At 45.7% G+C, this 27,500-nt stretch overlaps 1 protein-coding gene across 1 annotated transcript in view; it reads left to right on the forward strand.

Annotated features, from left to right (window-relative positions):
• eif3eb (eukaryotic translation initiation factor 3, subunit E, b) overlaps positions 1-23,783 on the forward strand; it is a 56,467-nt gene extending 32,684 nt beyond the window's left edge. Inside the window, exons 10-13 of the mRNA XM_063185989.1 lie at positions 924-1,033; positions 15,444-15,546; positions 19,838-19,972; positions 23,639-23,783. Coding sequence (XP_063042059.1) covers positions 924-1,033; positions 15,444-15,546; positions 19,838-19,972; positions 23,639-23,677 — 387 coding nt within the window. The 3' untranslated portion in view covers positions 23,678-23,783. The remainder of the gene's footprint in view (positions 1-923; positions 1,034-15,443; positions 15,547-19,837; positions 19,973-23,638) is intronic.
• The last annotated feature ends 3,717 nt before the right edge of the window (positions 23,784-27,500 follow it).

The following is a 27,500-nucleotide window of genomic DNA, read 5'->3' on the forward strand; positions in this document are numbered from 1 at the left end:
AAAAAAAAAAAAAACGGCACACCAAATGAAGAAGACCTTGCTGAGAAAAAGAAAGACCTAAGTTCAATAGTGCAAGATGTTTCCACATTCAATAATGGTGGTGACTTGCCATGACTTAGAGCAGGATAATGATGGTTGTCATGTTCTTCCATAATTGAACAGGCCATGCTGAATGGTCTCTTAATGTTGTTTGTATTGATCCGAGTTGTGTTGTCCTGTGTGTGCAGTATCTTCACTTTGTCACTTCCACCAGGTGTTGGTAAATGACATCTTACTGTGTGTGTGTGTGTGTGTGTGTGTGTGTGTGTGTGTGTGTGTGTGTGGGGGGGGGGGGGGGGGGTATATTTGTGTTTGTCCTGTATGCATTGAAGATTGTTTGCTTCATTATGGTGTGTGTGTTTATGTATTTGGGAGTTTGTTTTCTTGCTTGCCAGGTGTATGCTGGCCGTCAATTTACGTGTTGCTTGCTCGGTCACTTCCTCTGTTCAGGTCGTGTATGACTTCTTCCTGGTGGCCTGTCTGTACGGTGTGTGTGTGTGCATGGGTGTGTGTCTTCTTACATTGTTTATTCTTGTTACTACGCGTGTGTGTGTGTGTGTGTGGCTTCCTTTGTCCAGGTGCTGGTGAAGGACTTCTTCGCTGTGTGCATGCGTGCGCTGTCTGTCTGTCTCTGTCTGTCTGTCTGTCTGTCTGTCTGTCTGTCTGTGAGAGTTCGTTTGCTTCATTATGGTGTGTGTGTGTGTGTGTGTGCATGTGTGTGCATGTGTGTGCGTGTGTGTGCGTGTGTGTGCGTGTGTGTGCGTGTGTGTGTGTGTGTGTGTGTGTTGGTGAATGACTTCTTCGTGATGTGTGTTTATGTATGTGGGAGTTTGTTAGCTTCATTATGTTATTTTGTGTGTGTGTGTGTGTGCGCGTGTGTCCAGGTGCTGGTGAATGACTTCTTCCTGGTGGCGTGTCTGGAGGACTTCATCGAAAACGCCCGACTCTTCATCTTCGAGACCTTCTGCCGAATCCACCAGTGTATCAGTATCAGGTCAGCACACACACACACACATACACACACACACACACACACACTTGCCCAAAAATACTGGATAAGAGAAAGATGGCGCAAAACACGCCCACTCAATGCAAAAGCGTGTGCTCAAGTTGGGTCTCCTAAGGGGGCGTTGTCCCCTCCTTCTTCTTCTCTTTTTGAGGTGTTTGCTCAAGACGTGCGCTACCGCCATCTACAGCGCAAAGGGGACTTGATTTATTCTCAACCTCAGGACTCCGAAGGTCTCCTAACGGAAGGTCTCCTAAAGGGGCGTTCACCCAACATAAAGTGGATACCGGAAAAGAAATAAAATGCAGGGTTCCCACTGGTGCTTGAATTCCTTGAAAATGCTTGAATTTCAATTAAGTGTTTTCAAGGTTGTGAAAGTGCTTGAATGTTTGGTGAAGTGCTTAAAAATGCTTGAAATGTGTGTCAAGTCAAACTCAGTAAGCCAAATAATAGAAATAAATTGTTCAGGTACATCACAAATCTGAGGGAGTGAAATGTCAGATTGGATTATCCATTCGACACCCTAAAATCGATTAGAATGCAGGAAATTGCATCTTAAAAACACAACATTTTCTGGACACACCCCTTCCCGCGACCTATTTAAAGGTGCTGGAACGATTTCCGTTTTCTATTAAACGATTTGAAAAACGATTTCCTTCACATTTTCCTCCTGGAGTAAATGCATCCTATAGAGAAAACCATGAGTGCTTGAAAGACAGAGGGATGAAAAGCCTAGTCAAGTTGTTGTGGTTAACTCGGGTTTGGGAGCAATAAAAAAACTTGAGAGAAGGGACAGTTGGGATGAGTTTACTGACACTCCCCAGCCCCCCCATTGCCCAGTATGAAGTGGGAAACACTGGATATATAGAGTTCAGTTGACCACAAGAGAGCTGGAAATCAAATTTGCAAGTTCAGACATACAAAAGGTTTTATCTTTTACCTGACATGTTTCGACAGTGAAACTTCCGTCTTCATCAGAGGGTCACATGGATATGCTTTCATACATCAAAACATCAGCTGTATTTAAGCACCTCACACTTCACAGCCTTCATCAGGGCGTGGTATTACTTCACCTACCTTGACTCAAAGGAGAGTGCTTTGGATACAGTTCAAAAGTCTGTCAAGCCCTAAAAGGAGTAACCAGATGCACCCCTTCAACCTGGAGAAAAGACTATAGAGCGCTCGCTATTCTTTCCTGTTGCAATTGAACTCTATATATCTTTGCGATATGGAGATATGCATCTCTGGAAAGCGAAGCTATTAGCTTCCTATTCCCACAACTCTCCACTTTTGACCATTGTGCATACACTAAGGACAGAAAGGCTAATGCCGTGTACAGACCAGGAGCGAATGAAGCGACGGAAGTCATTATTTCTCTATGGAGGGCACGCGACCTGCGCTACCAAAGCGAATTCGCCAGGAGCGAAGCTTCTTGCGCTACCAGAGCGAATTTTGACGATTAAGCTAAATCTAATCGCAGGCGAATTCGCTCTGACGCTGTTCGACGAAAGCCAATCGGAACGTTCATATCTCCGAATGTCCCAGGCTGTCAAGCAAGAGCCGTTATGTGATTAGCTGAATCAAACATGTCAATGCTGCGTCTCGAGCGAATACAGCGACTTCAAGGCGAAACTTCTTCTACTACCCACGCTACCAGGCAGCGTAGTTCGCTCTTGGTCTGGACACGGCATAAGTGGTGTAGGGGGGATTCAGTGGAGCCCTCTCGTATTGCGTAGGTTAAACATCTGCTGCTTGTGGAAAGAGGAGAAGTCGGCAACACTGTAGCTCCGCTTTGAAAATGTATTCAGGTTACACAACGTTTCGACCCAACAGAGTCTTCATCAGACAGTTTTGGCCTCTCGGGGGAAGTGGAGCTCTCTTTAGCATGGCTCAGGTTAAATGTGTGCTGCTCCCATGAGGAATAACACCATACGCTGGAGAAAAGAGGGGAGGAAATAACAAGTTAACAGGAGATGAGGGAGGAGATGAGGGTAACAGGGGATGGACTAGACATGGGGCTTTGTATTTCCCTGTGGAGATGGGCTTTGCAGGAGTCTGGTGTTTGTGTGGGAGTATTTCTTGGATGTGTGTGAGGTTCTGTGTGTGTGGGTGGCTGTGTGTGTGTGTGTGGGGGGGGTGGGGGTGGGGGGGGGGGTGGTTGTGTGTGGGTGGAGGGGCTGGGGGGGTGAATATGTGCATGTGTAAAGGAATGTCTCTAAAGATGTATTTGTGTGTGTGTGTGTGTTAGGGCCAACTGTGTGTGTTTTGGTGTATATGTATGACCTGGAGGGTGTTATGTGTATTGTGTGTGTGCGTGCGTGCGTGTGTGTGTGTGTTAACGCGCCTCACACACCGTAAATGAAGTCCGGTGGGTGGTGCATCACTCCCCTGCCTCCCTCTACCTGCCTTTATTCCCTCTGGGCCCAGCCAGCCTAGCCAGCGCAACACCACAGCACAGTGAGGCACCGCAACACAACGCAGCCCAGCGAGGCACAGTGCACTTCGTTATGGTGGAGCCCTGGGAGCTCACAAAGAAAATCAATGGTGGCCCTCACAGAGAGAGTTAGAGAGGTAGAGAGAGGGAGGTAGAGAGAGGGAGGTAGAGAGAGGGAGAGAGAGAGAGAGAGAGAGAGAGAGAACTGCTCGTGCTGCCTTGACTATTGGAGAAAAGCCAGATAGAGCAGAGCACTGAGCCAGTCAGTCAGTCAGCCACACAGCACAGCAATAGGGGACGAACGCTGCCTTGCATTCAGACCAGTGGCCATCAGCCCTGTACTGTGGCCTTCCCTGCCCTCTGAAGTCATGCTATTAACACAAAAGCACCCCAGAGCTGTTAAAGGAAGGAGGGGTGTGTGTGTGTGTGTGTGTGTGTGTGTGTGTGTGTGTGTCTGTGTGTCTGTGTGTCTGTGTGTCTGTGTGTCTGTGTGTCTGTGTGTGTGTGTGTGTGCGTGTGCGTGTGCGTGTGCGTGTGCGTGCGCGTGCGTGTGCGTGTGCGTGTGCGTGTGTGTGTGCGTGTGCGTGTGCGTGTGTGTGTGTGTGTGTGTGTGTGTGTGTGTGTGTGTGTGTGTGTGTGTGTGTGTGTGTGTGTGTGTGTGTGTGTGTGTGTGTGTGTGAAGTGGGAGTGTAGAGAAATGCAGTGCTAATTCAAGAGTGCTAAGGGGCTGGCTTTGATCTGTGGGAAGCCAGCGCTATCAGAATCGGCTCGATAGCCAATGAACCATGTCTATTGCTACTCGCCACTGGAAGATGACGATCAGGATGACTGCAATTCTGTTGATAAGAACGGTTTTATTATATATATTTATACTTGGATGTATTTATTTTTAGTATTATTTTATTGCTAGTACTGCTGCTGTGATTGGCCATACAAAAACACACAATGGTATTGAAGCTGGTTCTTTGAAAGTCTGATTTTTCCAGCTGTGATGTGTGTGCGCGTGTGTGTACGTGTTTACATGTGTGTGTTTACGTATGTGTGTGTTTACTTGTGTTTACTTGTGTGTGTGTTTACGTGTGTGTGTGTGTGTGTGTGTGTGTGTGTGTGTTTACGTGGAGCTCGGGAGCTAATTGGTGTCTGTCCCCTGCAGCGGTGCGGAGAGAAGAGCCTCCCCCTGTGCACAGTGTGTGAGTGTGTGGGCGAGTGTGTGTGTGAGCGAGTGTGCGTGCAAAAGACAGATATGGGTTGAGAGAAGGGGAATAGAGAAAGACTGAAAATGGGCGAGATGGTAAGACGACCAGAGGAGGAGGAGGAGGAGAGAGGGATAGAGACGACCAGAGGAGGAGGAGGAGGAGAGAGGGATAGAGACGACCAGAGGAGGAGGAGAGGGAGAGGGAGAGGGGGATAGAGACGACCAGAGGAGGAGAGGGAGAGGGAGAGGGGGGTAGAGACGGACAGAGGAGGGGAAGAAGAGAGGGAGGGAGATAGAGACACAGAGGAGGAGGAGAGGGAGAGGGGGATAGAGACGACCAGAGGAGGAGGAGGACAGGGAGAGGAGGATAGAGACGGACAGAGGAGGAGAAGAAGAGAGGGAGGGAGATAGAGACACAGACAGGGAGAGCGGGATAGAGACGACCACAGGAGAGGGAGAGGGAGAGGGGGATAGAGAGACGACCAGAGGAGGAGGAGAGGGAGAGGGGGATGGAGAGACAGAGGAGGAGAGGGAGAGGGGGATAGAGACGACCAGAGGAGGAGGAGAGGGAGAGGGGGATAGAGACGACCAGAGGAGGAGGAGAGGGAGAGGGAGATAGAGACGAGCAGAGGAGGAGGAGGAGGAGAGGGGGATGGAGATGGAGAGACAGAGGAGAGGGAGAGGGGGATAGAGAGAGGGAGATGATGATGGAGACGGAGAGTGAGACTTATGGTAAGACGGACAGAGGTAGAGAGGGAGAGGGGGATAGAGAGACGGAGGAGGAGAGGGAGAGGGGGATAGAGACGACCAGAGGAGGAGGAGGAGGAGAGGGGGATAGAGACGGACAGAGGAGGAGGAGGAGGAGGAGAGGGGGATAGAGACGAGCGGAGGAGGAGAAGGAGGAGAGGGAGATAGAGACAGAGGAGGAGGAGAGGGAGAGGGGGATAGAGAGACGACCAGAGGAAGAGGAGAGGGAGAGGAGGATAGAGACGGACAGAGGAAGAGGAGAGGGAGAGGAGGATAGAGACGGACAGAGGAGGAGAAGAAGAGAGGGAGGGAGATAGAGACACAGACAGGGAGAGCGGGATGGAGACGACTGCAGGAGAGGGAGAGGGAGAGGGGCATAGAGACGACCAGAGGAGGAGGAGAGGGAGAGGGGGATAGAGACAGGGTGGAGGAGGAGGAGAGGGAGAGGGGGATAGAGACGGACAGAGGAGGAGGAGAGGGAGAGGGGGATAGAGAGACAGAGGAGGAGAAGAGGGAGAGGGGGGTAGAGACAGAGAGTGAGACTTCTGGTAAGACAGATGGAGAGGGGGATCGAGACAGACTGAGATGGAGAGGGAGAGATGAGAGTTTGGGCTTCCTAATTCTCCCGCTTTGTACAGCACTGCTACTACTTTAACCCCTTAACATTCCTGGCGATTTGCCTGAAAATCGCCTAAAAAGGCATACCCAAATTGAAATTGTAACTGTACCCCAGCCCTTTGTGCTATGGACAAAATAAGACCACTTTTGTAAAGCAGACATTCTCTAGTTTTTTACATGTAGTCAGATCCACTGTAAATTCTTCTGGTGATATCTGTAGATTAAGTAATTATTGTAATTTTTGATAATTTTTGACCCTCGCCTAAAAGAAATAAAATGTACATCTATGAAACAGACCTTTTACTGTGAGGTAAGGGGTGACAGACAGAATGAAACAAAGGCAAAAAGTCCTAAGAACTTACATTTCAGATTTCATAACAAAATCTCAAAATTTGGGCTCTATACACCATTTTATATGTGGGTATGCCTAGGCGAATTTGCAAGGTACCATTTGGAGTCTCCAAATGGACACTTTTGGAGACGTATAGGTATGTTGATGGAAAATATGCCATTACTTGTAAATGCAACATCACAGATAAAAAAATTACATATCTTTGGAAAGGTTACACTTTAGAGAATTAGATTGTACTGTTAGAATACTCACAAAACCCTGATTTTCTGAAAACCCTGACTAAAAAGGCAAAGGAGGGGGAAAATACATTCAATATCGATTTTTGTACTCTAGATATATGAAGGACTGACATTTCTGTCATTATTGTAAGTGACTTTTATATGCATATAGAGCCCATGACAGGCTGGCAGAGGTGTGTGTGTGTGTGTGTGTGTGGTGGTGTGTGTGGGGGGGGGTGGGGGGTGATTGGGGGGTGTTGTGTGTTCGGGGCGCAGATCGGGGGGGTGGGGGTGGGTCGCAAATCTGTGTATTTACCCTGAACTCAGATTACGCACTGCCAAACACACACACTCACACACAAACACACACACACACACACACACACACACACACACACACACACACACACACACACACACACACACACACACACACACACACACACACACACACAGACACACATACCACTTCTCTATGCACCTTCCCACACATAGTTTTTCCTTCTGTTACTCACTATGGGATAGAAATCCTCCTCTCCTCCTCCTCCTCCTCCTCCTCTCATCCTCCTCTCCTCTCCTCTCCTCTCCTCATCTCCTGTCCTCTCCTCTCCTCTCCTCTGAAGGAGCACAAAACAGTCACTAGAGGCACAGTCCCAAGTTTGAAAACAACAGTTATGAGTGACCTGGATGTATACCTTGGCAAAAAAGGGGGGAAATACATGCAATCTCGATGTTTGTACTTTAGATATACACATTTCTGTCTTTATTGTAAGTGACTTTTATATGCATACAGTCAATGACAGTCTGGCAGGTGTGTGTGTGTGTGTGTGTGTGTGTGTGTGTGTGTGTGTGTGTGTGTGTGTGTGTGTGTGTGTGTGTGTGTGTGTGTGTGTGTGTGTGTGTGTGTGTGTGTGTGTGTTGTGTGTGTGTGTGTGGTGTGTGTGTGTGTGTGTGTGTGTGTGTGTGTGTGTGTGTGTGTGTGTGTGTGTGTGTGTGTGTGTGTGTGTGTGTGTGTGTGTGTGTGTATGTGTGTGTGTGTGTTTGGAGGGCGTAATCTGAATCGAGAGTAAATACAGATCTGCTCACACACACACACACACACACACACACACACACACACACACCTGCTCTATGCACCTTCCCACACATTGAAATTAGTCCTTGTTGCTCACTATCCTCAAATCCTTGCTCAAATCCTCCTCTCATCCTCCTCCCCTCCTCTCCTCTCTCATCTCAAGGAGCACAACACAGTCACAAGAGCCACAGTCTCAATGAAAATAGCAGTGTTATGAGTGACCTGAATTCATACCTTTTAGACAGTCACTCCTCTATTAGTTTCCCTGGGGCATACGTGCACAAATTAGTCACAGCAAGGGCTGTGTACAGTATGCTCTTGACGCAACACTCCACAGACAGTCTCACTCCCTGTTATTTGTTACTTTCTCTTTCTCTCCCCACACCCTTGTTACGTTCATAACACTAAAGGCATAGTATACAAACACTCAACCAGCGAACGTGTAGTGAATTGTGAAGGTTTATAGCATGTTGTTTTCATTCCCTAGTGTCCTAGTTTCGTGTAGCGCATATGCGCGCACAAACAGCTACAGGGTTGCAAGGGCTGTGTCCAGAATGCTCTCGATGCAACACGTCTCCACAGACAGTTCTCTCACTCCCTATCTGTTCTTTTCCTTTCACGGAGCTGGTCACCCTATCTCACCCCCTTCTCTTTCTTTCTCTCCTCATGCCCTCGTTACGTTCATAACACTAGAACTAAGCGCATAGTCTAGTCAACTCTGTTTGTTTGTAGCCTACATGTAATGGAGGCTAACTAGCAAACAACGAAATCTACCCTTTTATGTAAATACACTTATGAGGAACAATGTGCCACCTTCTATAACGGAACCGTTGGGTTTTCAAATGTCTAAGAGCATCATGAACAGTTTACTGAAGACATAAAGATGGAAAACATACCCCTTGAAGAGTTTGTGAAATGGTCGACATCCGTCTTAGTTACAGGCAGCAGTCATATATCCATCTGAATTTCATCTGATTCATCACTGTCATGTCCAGTACATTCTTCCATTACACCCAGAAGGGTGAATCTTTATATCCCTTCGAGTTTAGATGCCGTTCTGCTCCAAACAACAAATACGGAACCAGCGCTTACCGCGCGTAGCATAGTAGCTAAAACAGCTGTGCGCAACAGCTGATGAGCTCAAAACTCGCGTCTCGGTTTACGCCCTGTTTTTTTGGTGACATTTCCAGTCAAAACCCACACAATCTACATATCACTGAGTTCCTTAGATTCTTGACTACAACACTGATAGCTTCATTTATGTGGTATTTCTTGCAAAATGTGAATATCAAGCTGCTAAGTGTAGGAAGCAAAGTTATGCATGGTCAGCACTGATTGGCTTTCAGGCTTGTCAGTCATCACATACTTCGCTCTCATTGGTCAAACGGCACTTGAATCTACAGCAGACAAGTATAGCTGCAGGAAGATATCAAGGTTGTGTGTGAACACAGATCCTTCCTGGTGGATTTTTGCTTCTCAACGACAAAAAAATGCGTCATGTTTTTTCCCTGTTGCAACATGCTGCTGCAAAATCAAGCCTTTGATGGACATAAAGTGAGGATATTTACCAAAACTTTTGCACTGGGTGTGTTCTATGAAGACTAAGGAAGGGGCTGGTGGTTTGTTTGATTGACGTGGTCGATCTGATAACGCTACGAGGTCTTCAGCGGTAAGCGATTACATAATTTTATTGAATATGACTTTTCATAATTTCTTCATAAAACAGTGAAATGAATGCAGGGTGTGTATTTGGGTCAAAAATGAGTCTTCTGGCTGGAAAGACGAAAGGGAAAGCTTTAATTTGATATGATGGGTGACTATATTTCGTGCAATACACAAAATATGAAATATGAAATATGATCATAAACGGGGGCGAGGGCGCCCCTGGAACGTTAACAGGTTAAGTCTAGACTGGAGTTACAACTACTTATTCTTCCTACAGAGTCGAAGAGTTCAGAGTTAGCTCTACTGATGACTGTTTGCAAGTTCACAGCACACAATTTTCACCTCAGTTTGACTGTAGCTCCTGAGTTAAAGTCCACATTTGCAGGGGTGTGTGTGATCAAATGATGATTCGCAGTTGCAAGGTGACAGCTCATCAGGCTGCCTAATGGGAATCTTCACATGCATTTCGAGAAGGATGATTATTTTAAAAGAAAACTTGATTTTTGTCTTATAGTTCAGACATGTAAAAGTGTTAACCTTTACCTGACCTCTTTCAAAGGTATAGCTTCCGTCTTCATCAGAAAGTCACATGGATGTTGATGTGTGACATGCTTTAAAGGGGTATGCCACTATTTTGGGACTTAATACAGTTAAAATTGTTGGCCAGGGTTTATAAAGGTGGTAAAGTGTCTTATTTTTCATGTAAGCTGTTGTCTTGCTTTAAGATAAGTTAAAAGAGGGAATATGTCGCTAAGCTAGTGAAAGTCAATGGATCCGTGTAGCATTGTAACTTTCACTAGCTTAGCGACATATTCCCTCTTTTAACTTGTCTTACAGCAAGACAACAGCTTACATGAAAAATAAGACACTTAACCACCTTTATAAACCCCAGCAAACGATTCTAACTGTATTAAGCCCCAAAATAGTGGCATTCCCCTTTAAAATCAGCTGATGTTGTTGTTGAGATGTGACCTCCCTGTCAATAATGACAAGGTTGGTCACACGTCAGGTAACATAGCAGGTAAAAGATTACACTTTAACATGTCTGAAGAAAATAAGACATGGTGAATGTCATTCATCTGATAAACATGTTCTTTACAGATGGCATTATTCCATGAGATAACGCTGTACTCTGTGTCTAGGGCATAAAGTATATAATAATATATCACTCCCTGACCTCAGTGGGGTTTTTTCCTGAGCGCACAAGAATTATTTATAACAGAAAAGGGCATGTATATATCCACTGTCACACAACATGCGCTATACATTTCCCTGCATTGATGACCTTTGCCTCTCACAACCATCTCTGTTCCATGCTCTGGACTCTCCTCGCTCTCTCTCTCGCGCTCTCTCTCTCTAGCGCTCTCTCTCTCTCGCTCTCTCTCTCTCGCGCTCTCTCTCTCTCGCTCTCTCTCTCTCTCTCTCTCTCTCTCTCTCTCTCTCTCTCTCTCTCTCTCTCTCTCTCTCTCTCTCTCTCTCTCTCTCTCTCTCTCTCTCTCTCACCCACACCCACCACTGGACTGACACTGCGCACTTTGTCTCGGTCGGAAAATATCCTGGAGTTGAAACATGTCATAGTGCATTACTCCCTGACCCAACATCACCTCGTCTTGACACAGCGAGTTGGTGGAAAACGCCAGCGCTACTGCTGCCAGCCAGTTACGCACACGCACACGCACACACACACACACACACACACACACACACACACACACACACACACACACACACACATACACGCGCGCACACACATACACACACGCACACACGCACACACACACACCAGTGCTACTGTTTCCAGCCAGTTACACACACACACACACACCAGTGCTACTGCTGCTTCCAGCTAGTTCCAGGCCTGTGCTCTCGAGGCAGTGGATAACTCTCTACATGATGTGGGTGCACACACACACACACACACACGCACACGCGCACACACACACACGCGCACACATGCTTCTGCTGCTTCCAGCTAGTTCCAGAACTGTGCTCTTGAGGCAGTGGATAACTCTCTGCATGATGTGGGTACACACACACACACACACACACACACACACACACACACACACACACACACACACACACACACACACACACACACACACACACACACACACACACACACACACACACACACACACACACACACACTAAATACTAAATACTGCAGCCGTTTTGGATATGAGGGCTGCGGTTGGCAATCAGAATGCAGAATGCCGGGTTGGTCACCGGCAGTGGGGAGTCTTTAGACCAGGGGTCAAACTCAAATTGACTGAGGGTCAAAATCTAAATCTGGAACGAAGTTGCGGGTCGAACTCAACTAGGCCTATTTAAAAAAAAAAAAAAAAAAGGACTAAAATTGTGCATGCATGCACTTCATACTCAGAGGCTACTGTAGTTAAATTTCACATACATTTGAACAGACAAATATGATGGGAAAGAGTGTGTCTGCACATCCTGTGATACAGCAAATGTCATGTTCAAGTTGTGTTACGCAGTACATTAATGGTGTATGAGGGCCAATTGTAATACACATTTGAAATGATCTCGCGGGACGAATAAAATGGCTCCGCGGGCCGCATGTGGCCCCCGGGCCTGAGTTTGACATCCCTGCTTTAGACATTACTTTTCTCAGGTTTCGTTCATCTCGTGGTGCTTCAGTCTTCCGAATATCCAGCTGGGAGTTTGAATTTCCAATCTGCAAGTCCAGAAAAAAGAGCTTTTGTAATGGTCTAGTCTGCCTTCAGAGAGGATGGGAGAGAGATGACTCATAATAAAGTCATGCAGTCATCTCCGGGGCTGATCGAGGCTTGACCATGATCATCTTGGGATCTTGTTATGCTTTGAGTTATCTTGTTTGAAACGTCCCAACTGGGGACTCTAATTTTAATATCCATGTGCAGCAGGAATGCGTCATGACTTGAGCTACTTTTTTTTTGTCACTGGCAGTGGGGGACATTACTTTTCTCAGGTTTAGGTGATCGTGTGGTGCTTTAGTCTTCCGAATCTCCAGCTGGGAGTTTGAATTTCCAATCTGCAAGTCCAGAGAAAAGAGCTTTTGTAGTGGTCTAGTCTGCCTTTAGACAGGATGTGAGAGAGATGACTCATAAAAAAAGTCATGCAGCCATTTCTGGGGCTGATGGAGGCTTGGACGTGATCATCTTGGGATCTTGTTATACTTTGAGTTATCATGTTTGAAACGTCCCAACTGGGGACTCGAATTTTGATATCCATGTTCAACGGGAATGTGTCATGACTAGCTACCTTTTTTTTGTCACTGGCAGTGGGGACATTACTTTTCTCATCGTGAAGGTTTCAGTGATCGTGTGATGCTTTAGTCTTCCACATCTCCAGCTGGGAGCTTGAGTTTCCAATCTCCACGTTCAGAGAAAAGGCTTTTGTAATTGTCTAGTCTGCCTTAAGAGAGGATGTGAGAAAGATGACAGTAGTGTGTTCAATGTTGGTAAATTACCTGCTTGACTGTTATGGGCCAGTATATGGTATCTGATTTTAAATGTGACGTCCTTTGATTCACTAGACAGACAGACATGCAGCCTCCTCAGATTTCGGGATCCTACTCACTGTCTTATTATTATCGAACCCTCCAACTGGGACTTTGAGCACACACACACACACACACACACACACACACACACACACACACACACACACACACACACACACACACACACACACACACACACACACACACACACACACACACACACACACACACACACACACACACACACCTCCAAGCCTTCAGTCAAAAGACAATTTTCTAGTATGACAACATATTAGACAATAAAGCTTTTAGAATCTTTTGAGATTTCATTTTCACGTTTTCACGACTAGGCTGCCATTCTTCTCTAAGTGGCAGCTGGGTACGTCTTTGGATGAATACGCTGTGCGCCTGGCTGATGTGAGATGCGGAAGCGATCACACACACGTTTTTGTCAGTATGAATGTGTGTGTGGCATTGTGAATGCTCACGCGTGTGTGAGATTGGGGTGGGATTGGAAAGTGTATGTGAGAGAGAGAGAGGGCATGTAACCACACTTCGCTATAGCCATTGTGTCTTGTGAATGTGAAATAGAGGTGGGAAAGACAACGTGTGTGTGTGTGCGCGTGTGGGCGTGTGTGTGTGCGCGTGTGTGTGTGTGTGTGTGTGTGCGCGCGCGCTCATCTGAGTGAGTGAATGTGTCAAAGCTGACAAAGTATATGTGTGTGTTAAATGTAAGCATGTTTGCCATTGTGAATGTGCATACATACTAGACATGGTACGGTTTGCGTTGCAAACCGAGACCGTACGGTTTGCATGTCACGGAACGGGGTAGTGGGCAACCGCACGGTGCCCACGGTTTCAAAAAAAAAAAAAATAGAGTGACCACCGGTGGGCGACGCTATTAAAATCCTACTACTTTTACAAGCATAAAACACAAAGACTACGTAGGATATTGAGTGTGGAAAGAGTGATTTCTATCAGCCAACTGAAAGACATAATGTAACAGCATGCGCCAGCTGACTAGGCTACAGCCTACAAGCAAGTGCAGGTCGGTCAGCAGCGTCACCCTCCACCCCCCCCCCCCCCCCCCCCCCCCCCCCCCCCCCCCCCCCCCCCCCCCCCCCCCTTCCCCCCCCCCCCCCCCCTCTCCACGTTAGCGCAAGTGACTGTTCCCAGCCTTTATGATGACCATTTTAAATTAAATGAACATGAATTGACAAACAATGACAGATTAGCAGAACAAAGTAGACTATGACTTACGTTACAGTAGCCTAGTGTAGGCTATATCCACGTGGCATTGAATGGGGATTCCGGACGGCAAAATGCGAGATAATTGAACATATCCATCAGATTCACTGTGCTGTCCTTAACTGCAATCAACTGTAGGCCTAATTATATGTAGCTAGTTAAACTCTGATGGACGGAAGGGGACTTAATGCTGTTGCCTAGTTAACATTGATGTTTAACACTATAACAAAAATAAAATTTGACTGTTTTAAAAGGCTCAGCTTCACAGGAGTTTTGTGAAACATTCTTGTGCATACACTTCTAAAAAAACGATCTTTTAAAATTATTTGTTACCTTAACTTTCACATTTTAACATAACATAACCCTATCACTTGTTCACTTACAATTGAATTTGACTTCTGAATTTACTTCTATGCTTCTCACGGCCGGCAGTTTCATGATAGGAAGCAACTGATTCATAAGCGCAAAACTCGCAGAAAGCGGTATCAAAATAAAAGTCCAATTCGTTCTCAGTGTGTCATTAACCAAAATAGTCATACTACACTGACCTAATGGTCCCATTACCTACAGGAGTGTAGCGGTTTTATTTTTACACGTCAAATGTGTTATAGCATGTAATATTTGAATATTTGTCAACTTAAAAGTTAGGACTTAGTTCTCCCTTTTTGTGAAATAAATGGAAGCATGTTAAAATCATTGATATCTTTCCTCTTTCAGTTGGGTTAAATGAAGTCAAATTCAACATACCCATGATAAGCTTACATTTTCATTCAAATTTTTATATAATACATTTTATTAAAAAAAAAAAAAAAAAAACAGAACCGTACAAAACCGAAAACCGTGACCTTGAAACCGTGATATGGACCGAACCGTGACATTTGTGAACCGTACCACCCCTAATACATACCTGTGTGAGTAGATAAAGGGGGAAAGAAGGCGTTCGCCTGTGAGTGCATGCATGTGTATATGAGTGAGTGAAACGTTGTGTGTGTGTGTGTGTGTGTGTGTGCGTGGGCATGCGTGCGTGCGTGTTAAATGTAAGCATGTTTGCCAGTCCATACCTGTGTGAGTAGATAAAGGGGGAAAAGACAGAGTGTGAGTGCATGCATGTGCATATGAGTGAGTGAAGCGTCGAGACTGACTGACTCTGTGTGTGTGCGTGTGCGTGTGTGCGTGTGTGTGTGTGTGTGTGTGTGTGTGTGTGTGTGTGTGTGTGTGTGTGTGTGTGTGTGTGTGTGTGTGTGTGTGTGTGTGTGTGTGTGTGTGTGTGTGTGTGTGTGTGTGTGTGTGTGTGTGTGTGTGTGTGTGTGTGTGTGTGTGTGTGTGTGGTCCTCTCCGCAGCATGCTGGCTGACAAGCTGAACATGTCCCCTGAGGAGGCGGAGAGATGGATCGTCAACCTCATCCGAAACGCCCGGCTGGACGCCAAGATAGACTCCAAACTGGTGAGATGCCCGCATGCATGCACACACACACACACACACACACACACACACACACACACACAAACAGACACACACACACACACACACACACACACACACACACACGCACACACACACACAGACGCCATGAGAGTCGTGTTTGTTTGTGTGTGTGTATCGACTCAAAACTGACGAGTCTCTGTCTGACTGTCTTTACTGTCTGTCTGTTTTTGTTTATGTTTGTCTGATACAAAGAGAAATTGTGTGTGTGTGTGAGAGAGAGAGAGAGGGAGCGATAAGGGAGAATGTCCGTTTGCGAATGTTAGAGAGAACTGTGTGTGTGTGTGTGTGTGTGTGTGTTTTAGAGAGAGCGCAAGTGAGTGAGAGAGAGAGTTTGTGCGCGTGTGACTGTATCTGTGCAGTTGTCTGTCTGTCTGCCTGTCTGTGTGTGTGTGTGCACGCCGGGTCTACTGATTTTCAAGGCACATTAGGCCATGAGTTAGGAAATAGAGAGGGAACAGTTGGCTTTAGATTTCCTTCTGACTGGAGGGGAGTAGAGAGAGAGAGTAGAGAGAGAGAGAGAAGGTTGATTGATGTTCCCGTGTGGGTTTTGCTCACCTACACCACAGCCATATGCCTACAGTCATGATTTTTCTCTCCTCAAGAGTTTCAGAACCTGCTGCTGTGAAATTATTCTGCACATTATGCTAAACCGATTATAGAAATTAGGGGTTTTTTTTAAAAGGGGGAAAAAAACAGGCTTGTGTGATTTTGTAAAATTGGCTGATTATCGTGTCCTTATTGACTTGCATTAGCTAAGTTAATTGCCCGTAAAAGTTTGGCAGCTTTGTTGTGAATTTACATGCAGTAAGATGCTTGCAGCATGACAGCTGGTGAGTTTCCAGTTAACAACCAAACTCTGCTTAACCCATTGTAGCCTGATGACTCGTATATGTTGTTTGACCTTTGGTGCCTGGAGACACATATATACTGCATTCAGGCTCTTCAGATTTGAGCTTTTTAAATAAAAATATTTCAGCTGAATGAACACATGCTAATGCAAGATGAGGGTCTTAGGGTTTAAATGCTATCATGTTTCATGTTATTATGTGCATGAGAGGCGAAGATATTTAGGTTTTTATTAGCTGAGGGCAACTTTCCCAACAAGGGCTTGGGCATTCAGCAGGCATTTTTTGCAGGTGCTTTAGGCATCAATGGGTTTAAGTACAACCATCTCTGAGAGCAAGGCAAGGCAAACAGACAGGTGCACAAGTTAATTGCCCGTAAAGTTTGGCAGCTTTGTTGTGAATTTACAAGCAGTAAGCTGCTCCCTGCATTACAGCTGATAAGTTTCCAGTTAACAACCAAACTCTGCTTAAACTGGAACAGTGCAACCTTCTCTGAAAGCAAGGCAAGGCAAAGCAAACAGACAGGTGCACAGGGATTGGGGATTTTAGATGTTAAGGTGGGAAGAATGTGGGCATGTTACAGCTGAATGAACACATTCTAATGCAAGATGAGGGTCTTAGGGTTTAAATGCAATCATGTTTCATGTTTTTATGTGCATCAGAGTCAAAGATATTTAGGTTTTTATAGGCTGAGGGCAACTTTCCCAACAAGGGCTTAGGCCTTCAGCAGACATTTTTTGCAGGTGCTTTAGACATCAATGGGTTAAAGTGCAACTTTCTCTGAAAAGCAAGGCAAGACAAACAGGTTTCCAGTTAACAGCCAAACTCTGCTTAAACTGGAACAGTACAACCTTCTCTGAAAGCAAAGCAAGGCAAGGCAAGGTAAACATACAGGTGCATAGGGATTTAGGGTTTTTAGATGTTAAGGGTGGAATACGATGTGATAGGCCGACTCTGCAGCCGAGTAGAATCGATAGGCTTGCATAAATTGGCCCCCAGATTTAGAGATAAGAGGTGAGCGGCAGTACAGCAGCAACAATGCCACTTGGGAAAGCAGTGCGTTGCTGGCAATCCTTCACTTTGCTGCAACATCTAGCTTTTTTCAGTAGAAAGATGCAGCTTATTAGATTTTCGCAATATTAGGTACGTGTGGGATGGTGGGGGGGGGGTGATACGAGAGATGAGATTATTCCAGGCTACAATGTGTTTGTAACAAATGCCGCCAGTGTCTGAATCTGGCGTCTGAAGGTGTGTTTTTTCATGGGTGTGCGGGCGAGGGAAATGAGAAGTTAATGTGGCCGTTAATGATTGCAGCACTCCTGGCATTTGGTGTTTCTCTCTAAAAAAAAATGTTCCCCAGAGGCTTGGCTGTGGTGCAGCGTTGGAACGGAGATGAGGAGAGGAGAGGAGAGGAGGCTTTACACTTACTGTTTTCAGGCCCACGAGAACAGTGACAATGCCTGTTTCCACACCATTTACGCTGGGAACTAAAGTGCTTACCTGCGAAACCTCCCGCTTTCATACCGAGCTCTGAAGTTTTCCACATGTTATCATTTTGTTACCCCGATGAACCTGCTGACGTCACAGTTCACAGAGAAAAACCTATTTCTTGGTTTACACTGCGAACCAACTTTGTGGTGTGAACACACGAGCTGTTTCGAGATAATGTGTCGGAATGGTCACCGGCACAGTTCTCTGTTGGCCTAAATGCGCCTTCTGTGTGCAAGTAAAACTATTCCCTCCTGCCCTCCAGCATCATTGATCGAAGATTTTATTCGATATCTTGCTAAAGCTCAATTCAAAGCTCGTATTCTCATTTGCAATCGGGGTGTTGAATGGGGGCCCCATTCATGGAGTTGGAAATGCTCTAACTTGATTGGTTCCCTATTTCAGGCGAATTCAAAATCTTGTAGATGGTTTGCCTGCAGTATACTTGCAGTCACGTTAGCCTGGCTAGGTTGATTGGGCGGGGGTGTGGATGGAAGGGAGGAGATGAGAGGGTGGAGTAGTGCATAAGCCACAGGATAGGAAGGGAGGTAGTAGCTTGACTTGCGCACAGACTTTTTTTGGGGGGAGGGGGGGGGGTAGAAGGCAGAAGAGGAGAAGGGGAACAGGCTGAAGCGAATTCGAAGTCTCGTAGATGGTTTGCCTGCAGTTTACTCGCAGTCACGATAGCCTGTGTAGGTTGATTGGGCAGTGGTGTGAATAGGATAGGATGGGAGGTAGTAGCTTGACTTACACCCAGACGTTTGGCTGGTGGTGGGATGGGGGGTGGATAGAAAGCAGAGGAGGAGAAGGGGAACAGGCTGAAGGTAGAGTAGGGCAGAAGCCACAAGATAGTAACTTGACTTGCACACAGGCGGGGCGGGTGGAGGGAGGGGGAGTGGATAGACGGCAGAAGAGGAGAAAGGGAACAGGCTGGGGTAACAAAATCAATCACACCACGGGGTCCGCCTCTGTTCCTAGACGAGCAGCCTGCGGCCAAAGCCACACGGCGCCCCCTGGGGGTTTCACCTTGGCTCTTAAAAAAGTTCAAGGATCTCGTCCAGGCGACAAAAACTACTTCTGAAAAGTTTGACACAAACATCTAAATTTGCAGAGACAGAAAAAAACAACTGCCATCTATTCTCCTTTCCACTTTTATCACTGCCTCCATCAATCTTTTTCTATTTCTGTCTCTCCTGTCTTTCGCTGTGTCTCTTTCTGTTGTGTCTGCTCTCTCTCTTCTTTCTCCTGTGTCCCTTTCTGTTGTGTATCCTCTGCCTCTCTCTCTCTCTCTCTCGCTCTCGCTCTACCCTCTCTACCTCTCTCTATCCGTCTCTCTTTGCCTTTTCCGACCCCCTCTTCTTCCCGCTCTCTCTCTCTCTCTCTCTCTCTCACTCACTCACTCACTCATTCTCATTCTCTCTCTCCCCTGCCTCTCTCTCTCTATCTCTCTCTCTCTCATTCGCTCTCTACCCTGTCTTGCTCTGTCTTTCCCTCTCTATCTGTCTCTCCCTTTTCCTACCCACCTCTTCTTCCCTCTCGCTCGCTCACTCGCTCACTCACTTCTCTGTCTCAATCACTCACTCACTCACTCACTCACTCTCCCTCGCTCACTCACTCACTCGCTAACTCATTCTCTTTTCTTCCTGTCTCTCTCTCTCTCTCTCTCTCTCTCTCTCTCTCTCTCTCTCTCTCTCTCTCTCTCTCTCTCTCTCTCTCTCTCTCGCTCGCTCGCTCTACCCTCTCTACCTCTCTCCATCTGTCTCTCTTTGCCTTTTCTTCCCTCTCACACTCACTCACTCATTCTCTTCTCTCTCTCTCTCTCTCTCCTTCTCTCTCTCTCTCTCTCTCTCTCTCTCTCTCTCTCTCTCTCTCTCTCTCCCTCTCTCTCTCTCTCTCTCTCTCTCTCTCCCCAACAGGGTCATGTGGTGATGGGCAACAACGCGGTGTCTCCGTACCAGCAGGTGATTGAGAAGACCAAGTCCCTCTCCTTCCGCAGCCAGATGCTCGCCATGAACATCGAGAAGAAACTCGCACACGCCAACCGCAACGAGGTGGGGAGGGAACACACACCCAGACGCACGCACACACGCACACTCGCACACTCAAACGCACACGCACACACACACCCACACACACAGACGCACACACCCACACACACAGACGCACCAACCCACACACACAGACGCACCCACCCACACAGACAGACACACAAAGCAAAAGGAACAAGGTAGATAAGAGAGACAGACTGACACCCCTCTACACACAGCCAGACACATGCACATACACACAAACACATACAAAACATACAGCGGGGTGATCATATACACACTCATATCATACACATGCATACACAAACACACACACAGGATTAATATGGAATCATATACCAGACTAATGCTGTCGTGTTGTTTTGTTACGTTTTTAGCCAGAAGTTTGTAGGTACATCGTACCCTAGTTACAGAAGGAGTTTACAGTGTCATTAAAAGTTGAAAAGTGCCCATCTGTGATTTCTGCGCAGCTGAGGTGTTGATGGCATCGCTAGGTAATTATAGCTTTGTGCGTGTTAGCTGTGCTATTTTGCCCACACAAAATGCCATGGCAACATGGTCCAGAGATGGAAGAAGCAACAACAGTGTTGCAAACAACAGCGTTGTGGTCACCACTGAATACAAAAGTGTAATATATTAATATTATTCAGCTTCAACAAGCAAAGAAACATTGATGAGATTGAGAAGCGTGTTAAGAACCTGAGTTTTCATCTAGTGTGGCTGGGTGCAAACATTGTGATCATTTTAAAGTGGTCGGATGAGGGAAGATTTCTCGGACCAAACCTTTGATGCTCATCCACTTGATGGACTACTACATTTGGATCATTTTTGAAAGATGATAGTATCCAGCTGTTTAATGTTACGTTAACTGATGGACTTACCGCTGCTAAGCCGCAGGATGCTACCAATCCTAGCGTAGCCACACTCTTATCGGTTACATGGATTTACATAAAAATGTAATCCCGCGCACTGCGGTCAGTTTTCCCGCTTGGCTTGAATTTCCAGGGATGCCTCAGCCGCTAGTCTGTGGAATCTGTGGAATTCCCAGAAATATGGTTTTATAGCCATTAAAATGACCATGTGACTGTGTGAGCTTACAACACTCCTCAGACCTTTATTTTGTCCTTGCCTGGTCTTCACCACTGTGTGTGTCTAGCACCTCTAGTGGTGATGAATGGAATAACATGGCCCTAGTTGGTAAACATGCTAAGACGTGACAACAGTACTGAATACAGTCTAAATGAGTAGCTATGCCATCATTTGCAACCTGTACATCATGTGTAACCTGTTTTATTTCTCTTCATTTGCTGGGTATCATTTGTAGTTTTAAACCAGCTTTAGGCCTTGAGGCTGGGCCTCAGAACCTTTACAAGACACAGCTTTTAAAACAAATTCAAACGGTCACTCAATATTCTTAAAATGAAATGGCTACGTAAAACAGGGATCTTGTGACCTTACAGTTAACCAAAAAGTACATGGGCTCTACTACATCTAATTACATTTCCATATAATGTGCAGTAATGGCTAAGCTGACAAGTTACAGTCACTGCACACTATTTCTTATCTTACTTGGGGCAAACTGCCTGTGACATCTAGCCCTTCAGTCAATATTCTACACCCAATGTTGCCCTTGAGCCAAAATAATTGGCCACCCCTGTTTTAAGCTAACCTTCCTAAATGTAGCACTTTTGAAATTCCCCGTCGGCTTTAGTTCCTTCTCTGGGCTTGCTTAATGACCAATTGAGGGCTTTGCTAGGATTTAGAAAGGCTGTTTTGCGCTTTCTTAATGCTGTTGCTTTCACGGCTCATATCATTTATTCATTAAGGGTTTTTTACCAGCAATTTCTCTAGCAAGTTTTTAAAAAAAAAATTTAACTGCCCAACTTTTCTCATTGCTTACATCAGCAGCTTCTTAAAGTTTATTCCTCATAAGAGCGCCCTATTAAAAAATAATGGAGGAAATATTAGCAGTAGTAAATTTCAATGAATAGTAAAGTGCCCAGGCCACTATTATTGCTTTAATGATCATAATTTATTATATATATGGGGGACACTTAGTGGACTTTTACTTTGTGAAGAGCTTTTCTGCTTGGAATGAAATTACATTCCTCTCACCTCATACATGGGATTTGTCCTGATTAATCAGGAATTCAAGACTTTCTGACCTGTAATGCATATGTACAAAAGCCTCCTTGTAGTTTCAAAAGTGGAGAAGACGCGCTCACACTATCGCCTAAATATTGTAACAGTTCTTAACTGGGTGCTGAATCTCACATAAAACGAAGGAAGCGAAGGAGTAGAGTAGAGTAGAGTAGAGTAACTTTATTGATCCCCAGGGGGAAATTCAGGTATCCAGTAGCTTACATAAATACACAAATACACAAAAGTCCACATAGACATTTCAAGACAAAAATAAACACAGGAATAGTCATCAGGGTGGGGAAAAATAAAATAAAATAATAGAGATAATAAATGTAGAAAAGGTAATTGTGCAAAAAGACATTCTGTGAGTTGGGATAGACCAATGCAGAAAAACATACTCTGTCAGTTAGTCAAGGACAGCACTCTTCAGATTTTAACGCCATTACACACTGAAGAAGGGCTCTGCTCGAAACGTTCGTGGGCGAATATACAAAGAAAAAATCTGAAGAGTGCTGTCCTTCGCTTCCTTCATTCATACTAGCCTAGTAGTCCAAATTCTACTGGCAGAGTAAGCTATTTTAAAATGTATTTATTTATTTCTTTATTTTTCCTGATGGCTTGGTCTAGCCTCACACCATAGGGGATAATTGCAGCGGTGTAGTGGAAAGAGCGCACATCCAGCAGAAAAGCATCAGCAGGTGCCAAATCAAAAAACTGTCACGTGTAGGAGCGGTTCCTAAACTTGCCTAAACTGCCAATCAGCTCTGCAGGCCTCCCCTATTTATTCTGACTATTTTTTAACTTTTGTAAGATGCCTGAAGAAGATCTATGATGGAAGCATTGCTCCATATAATTGCAGCTGTGCCATGAATCTAGCATGACTCTGTCCTCTAATGTTTGTTTTGAATCTGCAAGTCATTGGGATGTCCTTTGCCTATGGTGCGAGCCTGGACTATACATTTCATGTTGTGGTCCGGCTTGGTAGGCTACATCGTCACCAGGCACAGGCACTAGCCATCTGGCGGCCAAATGCTGGTGAAATTCCAGTTTGGCTGGTCGAAAAGGCCAATTTTCCAGCCACTTTGACCCATTAGTCACTAATCTTACAGGTCTGATCTTACCTGTACTGATCTTACAGGCCAAACATACTGTGCACTCACTAATTATTAGTGAGTGTGTGTTTGGCTAGTAATAAGAAGATCTACTAGCCATTTTGGCTGGTCATGAAAATGTTAAATTAGACCCCTGCTTGTCACCATGAATACATAGGATGTGCTCTTGTATACTTTTCTGCTTTCATGGCTGTAACGACTCACGACTGCATTCATCTAATAATGATTACTTTCCCTTTTCTCTCTCTTTTCTCTCTCACTCACTCACTCACTCACTCACTCACTCTCTCTCTCTCTCTCTCTCTCTCTCTCTCTCTCTCTCTCTCTCTCTCTCTCTCTCTCTCTCTCTCTCTCTCTCTCTCTCTCTCTCTCTCTCTCTCTCTCTCTCTCTCTCTCTCTCTCTCTCTCTCTCCAGACACCCAGTTGGGCCGCGCAGGACACCAGCCTGTATTAGATATCTTCAGCCGAGAGACGGAAGATCAATAAGTCCTTTTGTAACTCCCACTGTCCACTCCCCAGCCCCTGAATAAAATGCAAAACATGAATTGTTGCTATTTAAACTTTGGTTGGCTGCGTCTCCATTTCTTTTGTCTTTTTCCTTCTTTTGTAAAACCTGTGTGCGCACACAGGCACAGGCACAGACACAGACACACAGACACAGACACAGACACAGACAGACAGACAGACAGACAGACAGACAGACAGACAGACAGACAGACACACAGACAGACAGACAGACAGACAGACACACAGACAGACAGACAGACAGACAGACAGACACACAGACAGACACACAGACAGACACACAGACAGACACAGACACACACACACAGAGACACACACACAGAGACACACACACACAGACACACACACACAGACACACACACACACACAGACACACACACAGACACACACACAGACACACACACAGACAGACAGACAGACACACACACAGACACACAGACAGACACACAGACAGACACACAGACAGACACACAGACAGACACACACACAGACACACACACAGACACACACACAGACACACACACAGACAGACACACAGACAGACACACAGACAGACAGACACACACACAGACACACACACAGACACACACACAGACACACACACAGACACACAGACAGACACACAGACACACACACACACACACACACACACACACACACACACACACACACACACACACACAGACACACACACACACAGACAGACAGACAGACAGACAGACACAAGGTACGCACATACAACCAGTGACTCCATACTACCACCTAGTGCCTATTCCAAATAGGGCTGGGCTGAAGTTGGTGGTCAGATGTTCAGCAGGAGGGTAAATAAAACAACAAAAAAACTAAAATGGTCTTTCCTGTGGTAATGGCTCTTTGATGTCTTGAAATGAAAACACTTACGCACACAGTCAAGATGTTAAAAAGCCCAATATTTGCTGCAGTCATGTTACAGCAGCTTATGGTTGTTAATATCATTACTTTGTGTACAACTGGTTAAGGTTAAAGATGCCATCTCCTGTTATTAGAGCTCTCCTGTGCAGAGACGATTCTAGGGTCAACTGGGGCCCCAAGCAAAAATGGAAAACGATGAACATTTGAAAAGAAATTGCCACTACTGTAGTAAAGAGTAAAGAGTCTGAGAGTTATTTGCCATCTAGGGGCTAAGGGCTCCAAGTGGCTGCCTGCCTAGCCTGGTGACAAGATACGCCTCTGCTCCTGTGAGCAGAGTGTGTACACAGGAAGGCTATTTAAGTTTACACAAGTCCTGTTGTCTCTTGGGCTTGATGTATTTTTTCTGTATAGCCAAAAGGGGCACACGGGGAGGGAGTGCTCGACAACAGCGGCTAAAGGTGTCCGTGGCTTGCAGTAGATTGGTTTCATTACAGCGCCATGGTATGTTTGGGATATTAGACCATGTCTGAGCGAACACGTACTATAATCTCTCTCTCGCTCTCGCTCTCGCTCTCGCTCTCTCTCTCTCCCCTGTGCGTCCAAAATACAGCAGCGATACACAACAAAACTGTCTCTGTATCTCTCTCTCTCTCTCTCTCTCTCTCTCTCCCTCTCCCTCTCCCTCTCCTGCGCGTCCAAAATACAGCAGCGATACACAACAAAACTGATTAGCTAGAAATGAACCCCATAAGACCAGCGAGCGCGGGTAGAGTCTTGCTTTCCAATTACCCAGCCGTAATGGCACTATTAGGCCCATGACTCAGGAGCTAATGTGAAACTGTCCAGAAGCAGGAATCCTCTGCAGTCCCCTGTGTGTGCATAAAAAGCTTCATATGCAAAGTTTTTCCATCTGGTTTTCACTGGAACGTAAACAATTCAGAAGGGCCTTTTGGTGTGTGTGCACGCTTGCTTGTGTGTGTGTGTGTTTTTCTCGGCCCTCTGTATTAGCCCAGACTCTGGGTTATTGCCTCTACAGATCAAAAGTTCAACACATGAAAATGCTGCCAGGCTCTTAAAAAGTATTCAGCAGCACAGAGTGCCACAGAGAGTAGGATGCACCTAATTTTCAGGTAGACTGCAACAGACAACATAACGTTGCACTGAAAGTATCAAATGTATATTCAGTCTTGTCTGCTTATTGTAGGCCTACACATCTACATGTGGCTAGATGCAGGGCTGGATTATCCATAAACCAGCGGCACAGTGCCCAGGGGCACCAGCCATTTTTGACCAGTGGGGGGGCACAAGACACAAACTTAACAAATGTTGTACATAAAAGGGGCAGTGAGGTATAGTGCCCGGGAGCACCACATTGGCTTAATACGGTCCTGCTAGATGCACCTCACACGCATGCAGCACGTCTGCCAGATGGAAACAGGATATGCTGAAAGCAGGGGGTGGGGTATCCAACTTAAATTGTCTGAGGGCTACTGAAGACCACAGGCCGAACTCCTATTTATAAAAATAAAAAAGGACTAAAATTGTGCATGAATGAATGCACATAAAAATCATTGTTACATTTCACACACTGTAAAAAATGTGTGGTGGGATGGGAGGACCCGTGTGGAAATGATGTGGCTAAAGGACTGTATTGAGGGGCTGATTCAGGTGTACAACATACGCCACAGGCTGTCCGGCCCGTACAGTATGAAGATGTCCAATGAAGCCAGACACACTACAGTATATGGTAGTTCAAATGCACCTGCACATCCTGTGCTACACCAAATTATCATGTTCAAGTCTTCAAGTTACGTTACACAGTAATGGCTGTTGCATGTGGGCCAACTGTAATACACATTTGAAATGATCTTGAGGGCCAAATAAAATGACTCAGCGGGCCAGATTTGGCCCACGGGCCTGAGTTTGACATCCCTGTATTCAAGGGAGACTGAGGTGAACTCTAAATTGGGACATTGAATTGAACATTTCAATGTATAGGCCTACCCTTGTAAAGTTTCTGGTGCGAACACTGCAAAAGGAAGTGCATGCCATGTGCCGTCCAAACAGCATCGAAAACATTGTCATTTTTACGTCCCTAAACAAGCTAAAAAAAACAAAAACAATTAAAAAAAAACTCACACTTCACCGGCGGCATAACCACAGTCTCAGCCGTTTTATACAAATAGCCTTTACTGTGGAATGCTTTGGGTTCCCACACATACTGTAGGCTACTGACTCGCCATGTCCTTTCTGCATTCCAAATTCATATCCCTGGGTACGTTCCAGTATGCGACCTTGCGTCCTCCACTTGTGCTTGTGGCCTCGTACCAGGAAGTGATATGTCATGATGACATCACTGGCAACAGCATTATATTTCAATATCTTGCACATACTGTACAGACTTTCCGTGTCCTTTCTACGTTCCAATTTCATATCCCCGTTTCTCAGCCAAGTCAAATTTTTATTGGCATCCCATCCCACCCCACCCTTATTAATTTGCTAAAGTGCAGAGTTGCCACCGCCTGGACTTCTTGTAGTCTTCAAAATAAACAAAGTTCTCTTGCCAACAACTTGCCACTTTGATAAATGATAAGGGCAGGGCAGGGGTTGCATGCATACTTCCCAATAAACATTTTAATGGAGGGGAGGATGTTTTTTGCTGGGGTGGCCACTTCAAGAAAATGAACCAGCTAGCTGTGATGAATTTCAGCGGCAGGGAAGCTAAGGGCGCACAACAAAGGGGTTCATTGTCACGGGCCCAGCCAGAGAGGGGGCCCCAGAATTGAGTCCTCGTTAAATTGTTTATATTGACGGGGTGGGCTGGGGGACTTACAGATGGCTTTGTCCTGGGCCTGTAAAAA

This window comes from Engraulis encrasicolus, chromosome 20 (assembly GCF_034702125.1).
Source record: "Engraulis encrasicolus isolate BLACKSEA-1 chromosome 20, IST_EnEncr_1.0, whole genome shotgun sequence".
Lineage (NCBI taxonomy): Eukaryota > Metazoa > Chordata > Actinopteri > Clupeiformes > Engraulidae > Engraulis > Engraulis encrasicolus.